The following is a 10,785-nucleotide window of genomic DNA, read 5'->3' as shown; positions in this document are numbered from 1 at the left end:
GCTCAACCACAAGTAGAAATTTGCTCATTGCACCATCCTTCCCACGTCACTGCTCTGCTGTAACTTAGCTGCCACTACCCATGGAAACAGCCAATTGGGAGTATGTGTGTGTGTGTAAGTGACTGTGTGTGCATGTTAATGTGGTCCTGTGTGTGTTTGTCTGCATATGTGTGTGTGTCTGTTCTATCTTTGTTATCCTCTTAACTCACTTGAGGTCTGCCCTCTCTCTCTCTAATCCCCAGAACACACACCCACACCCAACAGAAGACGAAACATGGGGGAATAATTGAAGAACATACGGCCGTTAGAGAAAACCAGTGATTCTGCCACAGGGTGAAAACTGAAAGGCTCAAATCTATGAGGGGGAGTATAGCTGCGCTGTACGGGGTCTTGTTAGGAGGATACAGCTGAAAAAACATCATATGCAGCAGCTGCTTCATTCAACTATGAAAGGAGTGTTGCTGTAAGAAAATGAAAAAATCTGCAGTCCATGGTACTCCTTAATTAAAGCAATCCTTTTTTTTACATTTCCCAAATGTAGCCTAACTTACACAGTTAATGTAGGGTAACAGCTAGGAAGGATGCACATTGGTTACTGACTAATCTGAAAAACAAATGCCCTGCAGGGCATCACTAACATATTGCCCCTGATATAAGATCACATCTGATACTGTATCTTTTATTATTATTATAATGAGCAAATGTTAGTGTGAAGATAATTTAGAACAGTTTGGTAGTTATTCAGGTAACTTATTCAGACTTTCCTCTAATTTGTACTTGTTTTCTTGTGAATTAATTAGTCCATTCATTTCGCCTCTAGAATGTACTAGCAGTAGACATTGTTTTGTTTTCACACTTTCACACTTGTTCTGCTCACAAGCCAGAAAGGTTGGGGAAACACTGAATTTGGAAGTTTCATGTGTTGAAATTGGTGAATTAATGTTTGTGTATTCATGGTACTGCAATCCTCTGGCTTCCATATGAAATCAGACATTGCTTCATTTTCGGGAATGTGGTAGCTCCTGGTGTCCTACCTTGCCATAGCTCGGGGTTTATTGAATTGATAAAAAAAACTGTAGCTGTAATGCTGTAAAGGAATGCAATCACTGGCAGCTAACTGTCGGTTACAGCAGCCCTTTCCCGGGGTGTCAAAATCAATCTTTTCCCCTCTTAACACCGAACTACCAACACATTCACACACATCTCAGACAGATCCCCTCCCTACATCTCCCCCTCTCCATCCCTTGCGCCTTCTCTCTACAGTTCAGTCAAGCTTGCCAAATAAAGCCAGATTATGTCAGAAAAGGGCGCCTTTATTTTTCAGTATAAAAATGTAAAATTTCTCATACTTGTCGGTGGACTTATTTCGAAGCATCCATAATCAATTAAGTGTTAAAACACGTTTTAAAATGATTTAATTTCCACTATATATAATCCAGCCTTGTTTTGGTACCGTTGTTCGACGTTACTCTACAGCAACAGTCGCTTTTGTTTTATTTTGAAAACGAATAATCGGAAGTGTTGTTTTATTGACGCTGTTTAAACGTCAGCCTCTCTCTCTCTCTCTCTCTCTCTCTCTCTCTCTCTCTCTCTCTCTCTCTCTTCTCTCTGTACCCAGTGGCTGTCTCTCTACACCACCGGCTGTCCCTCGCGCGCCCGGCCAGTTGAAAACATCTTCGCGCTCGGGAGGTGATCCAGGATTTGAGAAGAGGAGAGGACGGGGAGACATCACCCACACAGCTCGACAACCATGCACATACTCGGGGTCCCTTTTTTGCTGTTTTGGCTCATCTGGGGCCACTCCTGCGCTCTCGGCGGAAAAGGTAGGAACATGAAAAAGAAAAAGATGGAGAGAAAACAAAGAAACAACTAACGTTACTTGGTTCTTCGAAATGTTTGACTGTTGTTTTAAGTTGTCGAGGACAGGGCCAACCGTACGTCCGACAACTTAGTCGCCATTTAGGTATTAAGTTCTGCTGTATATTCAGTAGCTTCATGTCGGTTGTTTGTCTTGGTATATTTATTTTTGACTACTTAGTCAAAGTTCACGTAATGGCAGACAGGGCAATTAGCGGTACAGTTATATTGGTGGGACAATGTGAATAAGTGGGTAAAGATTCGTAGTTCTGCAACTAAAGATTGTTTTTTATTATCGATCAATCAATTAATCGTTTGATTTAAGCTGTAGAATGACAGAAAATAGTGAAAATCACCCATCAAAATGTTCTAATACCCAAAGTGACTCATCTACTCTCATTATCTTCAAATGTCTTGTTTTGTCCAACTAACATTTAGAAACCAAAGGACATTTTATATGTTACATAAGACAACAAAAAGCAACAAACCCTCACAAATTAGAGGATGGTTGGTATTTTGACTTGAACCAATGACTTAAATGATGATGATTATCAGATTTTATGTTGATGCTAATATAGTTTCAGCTCTGATGATAGATATAACTCACCACAGTGTCACTTATGCGACTATAACAATTCACATAGTAGCATTTTATAAGTATACATGTCATCCTTAAAGGTTACTGGGAAACTCTTCTCCCCATGATGTTATGTCTTGGAGACAACCTTACATGCCACAGTTGCCTTTTTGAAGTGATTAACCCCATAAACACAACATTTATTGAGAATATTAGCATTTGGGTTGCTGGTCCTTACTGGCTGGTTGGCCAGTGATCTGAAGATGATTTCTGTCTATGATAATCGATAAGTGCTCGGGGAGGGCAGCCATGGTCAGGGCGTTGTATTCAATCACATCCTCACCCTGTGATACTCTTGTTTGTCTCTCTCTCACACTCACACACACACACACACACACACACACACACACAGTGTCGACTGGTGTTGCCTATGAAGGGCAGCGGCGGTTTACAGTGGTATTAATTAGGTCTCTGGAGTGAGAGCGCTGGGCTGACTGGCTGTCTGCACTCAAACATTATCATTTTTTTTCCTGTTTATAAAAGACCTCCATATGGCAGTGAGCCACAGGGAAGGCTAACTAGGTTTAGAGAAGATGAAGTTTAGAGAAGAGCCTGTTTTCTGTGGAGACTTCTATGATTAATTTAATTGTCTAAGGTGAGCGTAATGTCAATGTGTCTTATTGGCTATGCCATGCACGTATACAATCTGGTCTGGAGGTCAAATATCATACCAATCATTTGATGAAAGGGCTGAATTTACTTTGACTCAGTAAATCTTCTCAACTTAACAAGTATTAAGTATAGCCATTTACATTTAAATAGCAATGAATCAAGGCCTCTGTGCGCTGGCTGGATTTTCTTATGTGGGCCACATAAAGTGACTTTTGTGCATGTGTAGATTTGCTATTTACAAGCTCTACAAGCTCAGCAGAATACAGTATATACATGAGGCAAAGGCTTGCTGCTGAATACCTTTACATAAGAAGTCAGGAAATAGACCAGAGCAGATGAATGCCAAAGAACACAGAGAGCAGATTAGAGGGGCGCTGTAAGAGAAAGAAAGGGAGAGGGAAAAAAATCGAAAACAAGATCAGATTTATGGGTGTCTTTTCAACAGAGCCGTCTAGCTGCATTATCCTCGCCGGAACATAAATCGTGAAAGTGATGTGGAACGCAGAAGCATAACTCAGGTTTTCCTCTTCTGTGCAATGACTGGTGAAACAATGTCTGGCGGGAACTGCTCTGCCCGTCCTGTCGCTCTTTTCCTCTTTACTGTCATTCATGCCCCTCCTATTCTCTCTCTTTCCTCTGCTTTCTTACTTGTGTTTTTCTCTCTGTCCTCTCTCTTTCTCTCTCTTCCTTTGACTCCCTGTCACTGTTTGGTTTCTCCGCTCCGTTGAGCTGATGCCATTCAGAGGGCAAATGTCACAGAGAGAGAGGGAGAGAGAGAGAGAGAGAGAGAGAGAGAGAGAGGGAGAGAAGTGTTTCGTCATTCTCCTTCTCACTTCTTTTTCCAAGCTCGAACAGCATTCGTTCTGATTTCCAGAGCCGCTGCTCTCTCTCTCTCTCTCTCTCTCTCTCTCTCTCTCTCTCTCTCTCTCTCTGTCTGCCTCTCTGCACAGCCATGGATTCAATTTCAAAGTTTTATGGGCTTAAGTGAGATGTGTAAATGGCGAGGCAGTCTTCTTTCTGTCTTACTTTGCCTTTTCTCATCTGGAGAGTGTGAAATTCTCACTCTATCCTGGGTACCTCTATTACAGACCCCCTCCTCAGTCCCATTTATATTCTCCCTTTCCTGGCCTGTCCACATTTTTAGTGTCTTTTACTCCCGTTGTATCTTTTCTCAGCCTCCCTCCAACTCAAACCTCTGTTCTTTACTTACTATCTGCCGTTTTGGTTTATTAATCCCTCACAAAGGTGAAAGAAACACATGTTTGCTATGTGTAAAGAGGTCTGTGCATGACTTTCAATGGCAGCTGGCAATTGCGTTGAAAAAGACTGAGTACCCTTGTTCTCTGTACTGGCATTTATAAGTGTGTGGAGGATCGTCAGATCTGTGTGATGCTAGGAGTATATGCAAATGAGGGCAGATATGTAAATGAATGTCCTAATTTGGATGTTAATTACTCAGCACGGCTAATTATAATATGTCTGATGAGGCGTGAGGTGGAGGAGAGGAACAAAATGGAAGGGCTGCCATAGAATGATGTATGTGCAGTTATGAGAGAATGAGTGTGTTTGCTGTGTGTGTGTTTGTGTGTGAGAGAGAGAAGTGTTTGTGTTTAGGGTTGTGTGTATACGCCAGTATTACACCAGCTGGTCCAATGGCCCCACTGGGGCTTTCTGGTCAGCACTGCTCAATATGTGGTGGATAAACATTGCATGCAGTGCTGACTTCTGAGAGACGCCCTCACACACTCTTCCCCGTTCTCTCAGTAACGTGGACATGCATTTACACACTCTGACACTCCTGTACATTGAAACCATCTGAGTAGACACTTTTTTATTTCTTAATAAAGATGCATATATTTTCCCCTTGACGCTTCACCAGGTGGCTGGTTGTCAATAAATGACAGAGTTGGTGCTGTAGAGGAGACAGAGACAGTAGGACAGGTGACTAATAGGACACAACAGACCAGAAAACCTAATATGATATTCTGTTGATTCTCTACAATCTTCTCATTACAGCCTTTTACCTTCTTTTTATTTTCATTTCTTGATTTTCCTCTGTATGCTTTAGGAATACAAATGTTTGAGGAATCAAGAGAGTAACACATGCATTGAATGGGACAAATAATTGGATAGATATCAACCCTTGCAAACCATGACCCTACAACATCAACAAATTGACTATATAGGTTAAAGTGGGGACACACTATTGAGCTGATTATGAATGAGTATGAGTTGGGGTTTATGTTGGTGTTTCTAACAGTGTTTTAAACAGTTTGGCCTGTAATGTTTTTGACTTTTATGCATTTTCTGAATAGTTCGTATTAGTTGAGGGGAAACCAGCAAAGTCATTTGATTGGATTGTGTTTGTAGTCATGGCTGTTCTCTTTAACACAGTCCATGAGGGACAGTGATTGTGTGATCAAACCCGGGCCCTGTTCTTCATATGTGGATAACTGAGTTAGCTTTATTTGACTGTTTTGACACAAGTTTGGATTTTTCATTTCCAGTTTCAGTACATTATTTTAAATTGGAATGAGTTTATCAACTACAACTACATTATTTTGTAAACCAAACACAAGGTTGAAATTAACCCATCTAATTAAATCTGCTTAATCCTGAACACACCATTTACGGTGATATAATAACTGTTTAAGTGTGGAAACACACTTGATGAGATGTACATGACACCTTCCTCGTGTAACTGCAATCACATGATCAGCACTCAGTCAGTCAAATGAATCATGGTTTCAACTCTCTACTTTGCCTTTATTTTAAGATGGTTATTGTAGTTTTTCATTTATTGACAGCAAATTTGATCTATGAACAATTCTTAGTCATGATTTTTGTGCTTCTGGCCCAAGGGGACATAAAACAAGTTATGGCAAATTAATTCTGATGATAAATCAGTGGCCACCGTTGATTTTCTTCATTATTTAGTACACGAGTGCAGTCACCAGAGCGTTAATTTAATGTAATTGTAATTATATCTCCCTTCATATCAAGTAAAATCTAATAACACTTTCCCAATGGTGCCCAATTTTTCTGTTAGCTTGTTTGCTCTCACTGATATTACAGTGAAAACATACAAACAATAACCTTGATATTGGCAGCAAGAGCAGGACCCAGGGCAAATAAAAAAAAAAAGAGGGGTTGAGTGCCTTTGAACTTCTATGTTTTTTTTTTTTTCACTTTCTTATTTGGTGAGATAATTATTTCGGCTTATTTAGTCAAAGCATGCGAGACTACCAATTCTGAAAATGGCCAGTCCTCAGTCAGCGTTGGGCTGAATAGAGCAATGTTCAGCAGCAACTTACAGGCTGAACTCAGGCACGATGCTTCTACTGTGTCCCATGAGCTGGTGTCATTGGAATGTTTTCTATTGTCTATGTACACAAGCCTAGCAATCCTTTATTAAACAATAGGCCATGATAAAGCCTGAAGTTATGAAGACATGCACCACTGCGCTCTGTTTTAATTATAATTCCAATACAAACTTATTAGCCTGCTGTGTTTTTGTACACCTAATAAAATGTGTTAACATTGTAGTGTGTGTTCATGTTCAGCCAAATATAAGGAACACACACAAACACACATACATGCACGCACGCACACACATGCACCCACACACGCACCCACTCACACATGGATTGAGTCATCTCCTTCATCTCCCTTTCAAGTTGCTCTGTGTGGGTATCGTCAGTCTAAAGCCTCACTGTACGCTTTGAAATGGCTTTATATTTAAATTTTTTTTTATTGCTTCTGACTCCCTCCCGTAGTAACCATGAAAGAGCCATGTATTTTCCACCATGAGATATGATTCTGGAGATGTTTCACAACCACAGGTTTTTGTGAATCTTGGAAAGGTAGGCTACAAAGTGAAACTACACAGTCTAACATCACAGGTGCTACTGCAAGTCATGCCAAAGGGAATTCTTTTAAGCTTTTTAATACTTTGCCTACAAGGCGACTCACTGTGTGACTGAAAAACAAATCATTTTTAAAACAACAAAGGAATATTTTGAGAGGAGACAGAACATAACTGTGTGTCTATGTGTGTGAAACACAGACAAAGAAAGAGTTTGTGTGGTTTTTTGCTCACACCTTCAGTCACGTCCGCATGCATACACAAACTCATGCACTTGGTGTACCTGCAGCTACAATCGCTGCTCAGGAAGAAAGGAATCACAGCAGGGAGAGAAAATGAAAGCATGTCCTCAAGAAGAAAGGTTTTAATTTTCATGAGTCATCAGTCAGACGAGTTATCTCTTTCCCTCTGTCTGTCTTCCTGTTTCTTCCTCTAGGACTTTCTGTCTACCCCCCCCACCTGTCTCTGTCTGTGTCATTGACATTTCCTCTCTTTCCTTCTCCCCTCCTGGCAGCAGGACATTAGATATGAGGGTTAGGATTTGTGTTTGTCACTGCAAATATCCCTGTTTCTCTTCTCTGATACACTTTAATATTTTCATCTTCTCATTCCTTTGTGAGGCTGCTCCTCGTCTGCTCTCAGTCCCCTCGCCTTCTAGTGTTGCATTTATAAATCATTTAGATGATGTAGTTATGAAGTGTAACTGTGTTTTTGAGGTGACATTGCTTCAAACCATCGGTGTTTGTATGTTGTGTCTCTGTGTGTGTATAATGGATTGTTTGTGCAAAATCCATTGGAGCAAGTTATCATGTAGCAATGTCTACCTGAGACACCTGCTAATTAGGTGTTTCATATTTCTCTGACTTAGATCATGTTCATAACATATATTTGTATATATCTTCCTGTCACACAGCTAAAAATTATTTAATTTTCTCCTGAAAAATGATGACCCCTTGATTGGAGTAGGAAAGGAAAACATTTTCTTTTATTCTCTTTTCTTTTCTTATTTTAACTTTAATTAATCCACACTGGAGTGGGAAAAGTTTAAAGTTATAAAATAAATAATGTACCATATACCGTAATGAGAAATGGGCAGTATTTCTTTTGAAATATTCTTGTGTGGAGATGTTTGTTGTTTAATTAAAAATGATGCTCAGAGACTAGTGGGAATAAGAGAAACTGGTTTATTTTCTTTTTTCTTTCTGGGTTCTTCAAAATAAAAAAAAGCGTATTTAAAAGGACAAAGCACACTTTCATCTTTCTTTTCTGTGGTGTGTTATCTCCTTTTTTTGCTCACCTTCTCCATGCTCTTGAGCCTTCCCTGCAGAAGTTATGACGTGTTTTTGGCAGGAAATAAATATATTAAATAGAAAGGGATATTTAAAAGGCGCTCTCTAGCTCCATAAAATATATAGAGGTTTTTTTCTTTTTGCTGTTGCAGAAGGCTAATTACAAGTTAACATAGTCCGAACACAGTGATTGTCATTACGATTGGGCGATATGTTCAGATTATCCACTTTCAGTCCAACAACTGGCGATTGTCAATATATTCACCCATGCGTGTGTGCTGCGCCAGTGAAAACGTATTTGTGAAAAGCGCTGCAATGGCTGCAACAAGTAAGCTAACATTAATCCTTGGGGACAAATGCAGCTGTCAAAGTACATCCACTAAAAGTGCTTGTTTATGCTACTGACAGAGAGTTATTTTAAGTGTCTGACAATGTTAGGGAAAGGATAGACCTGTTGTTTAACCAGCAACAGCTGTAATAGGAGCTTGACACTCACCAGACTCCATAGACAAAAATGCTAATTTCACCTTGCATATCATTGTAACAATATAACCTCATTCAAAGTGGGCAGAAAAAAACCCACTAACTCTGAGCCTGCGTTAGCAACACCGACCATGGGAGTGTGATATCATTTCTTATACATTATATACACATAAGGAGAACACTTGTTTAAACAAGTGTCCTCCTGATCTATTTACTGTGTAGATTGGTTCACCGGAACCACGCTTATTTATCTACTTAGTACAATGCAGATGAAAACCTGCTATGGTTTAGCACCCGCTCAAATATTGACTTTTCCGAGTCACTGGTTTCTGTAGTAGGAAGTGTTCTCCAGGGAGTTAATGACCTCATTTGTGTTATCAACAGTTTTTTTTATTTTTTATTCTTTCAGTATATTAAAATTTGTTGCGTATGCGTGTCCACATGAAAGATGAACTGTGTGCATGGGGCTTATAAGGCCATTTACACTGCATTGCCATGAAACAAGTAGTGTGATTGTGAGTCACCTACTGCATGTTTCCCTGATCCATAAATTTGGACTTGTCAGAACAGAACCTCAATTTCCGGTTTGTAATTTACTCCACATCTTTCCATTTGCAGTGTTTTTGATGGATAGTCTGTCATTGCCCCCCCCACGAGTCGTTTTGGTCCCCCTCGTCTGTGCACACTTCCTATATGCTCTTCTGACCTTTCAACCAAAACCTGATGGCTGGGTTCGTCGTGCTCTTGGTTCTCCGCAAGCTGTTTCACTCACATACTCACACACAATCTCCCTCCCCTTCCACCTCTCTTTGTCTCTCTCTCTACCTCTCTTGCTATGTTTGTCCCTAAGGACTGAGCAGTATTTCACCACCCACCACTCTTGTGTCAGCGCAGCAACATTTCCCATCAAGTCTGTGTCACAACAGATGAGTTTTAATTTTTACTTACTCTGGTGTAATGACATTTTCTGTTTATTTTATTCACGGTCCACAGCTTTTGCTATTACAACTCTGTTCTCTGTCAGCAAAAAATCCTATTAATCTTTCTGCAATTTCAGCATTGTTTTTGCACAGTCTGATAATGGTGCTTACCCAGGTTTTTCAAGCTCATTATTGTTAATCGATTGACATTCGTAATCGCAGATGCAAAATGAAACATCCCTTTTATCAGCGTGGCTGAGACTTTGGGAATTCTGATGTGCAACATCTCACACCAGCTTACATTGTCTGAGGTGATGCAAGGGGACAAGGAAAGGGTGTTGTTGATAGCTCAAAGCATCCTGATTTGTATTTTACGGGTATGGAGTGTGTGTGTGTGTGTGTGTGTGTGTGTGTATGTGTGTGTGTGTTTATGGTAACTTCGTGAAAAGGTACTTGGTCATTACACTGACAGTCCGTATGTATTCAGTCTTTTTCTGAGGACTTGTTAAAGTCTATATGAGGTGTTGGATGATGTAGTCATAGACTCTTCTAATGCCTCGCTATCACATTTGTTTCAAAATGTTTATTTTTTTATCCATTTCTGCTTCTGTTTTTTTTGGCTTTTTGGTGTCTGTCGAGGGTGGATGTAGTTAAGCTAGATTCATTGCACCTTTTCGTCATAGTTTTGTTAAACGAATAGATAAATAAATGTCTATACATTCTGAAAATCCTCCCTCCTCTATCTCAGTCTGTCCCTCCCTCAACAATCTTTTCTGTCTGTTTAGACAGATGCAGCACACAAAAACATTTGTATTGTATTGACTCGTTCTGTTTAAAATAAACTTTATGCTTTGCTTTCCGAGGACAAAGACAGTCAGATCAAAGATATGACGGTTTTTCAAACAAAAAGCCTGAAGTGAGAGCGTCCTCTTCAGTCTACCTGTCACAATTAACCCACTACTGAACCTTTACATTTCTATTAAAATGCCAAGGCTTTGTCTGTGAATTGCTCACCCCCGTATCTCTGTGGCACTTTTCCCCTGTAATTTTAGTCAGTTTTCTTAACAAGCAGACAATAACTTTATTGTCTTGAGTTGAAAAGACAACGCCACCACACTGGCA

General features: G+C 40.0%; 1 protein-coding gene across 1 annotated transcript in view; it reads left to right on the top strand.

The window, feature by feature from the left end:
* The first annotated feature begins 1,644 nt into the window (after nt 1-1,644).
* clstn2a (calsyntenin 2a) overlaps nt 1,645-10,785 on the top strand; it is a 137,525-nt gene continuing 128,384 nt past the window's right edge. The window contains exon 1 of the mRNA XM_051400252.1: nt 1,645-1,823. Coding sequence (XP_051256212.1) covers nt 1,751-1,823 — 73 coding nt within the window. The 5' untranslated portion in view covers nt 1,645-1,750. The remainder of the gene's footprint in view (nt 1,824-10,785) is intronic.

Source organism: Dicentrarchus labrax, unplaced genomic scaffold (genome assembly GCF_905237075.1).
Source record: "Dicentrarchus labrax unplaced genomic scaffold, dlabrax2021, whole genome shotgun sequence".
In the NCBI taxonomy this organism is placed as follows: domain Eukaryota; kingdom Metazoa; phylum Chordata; class Actinopteri; family Moronidae; genus Dicentrarchus; species Dicentrarchus labrax.
This window is presented reverse-complemented; position numbering and strand designations above follow the sequence as displayed.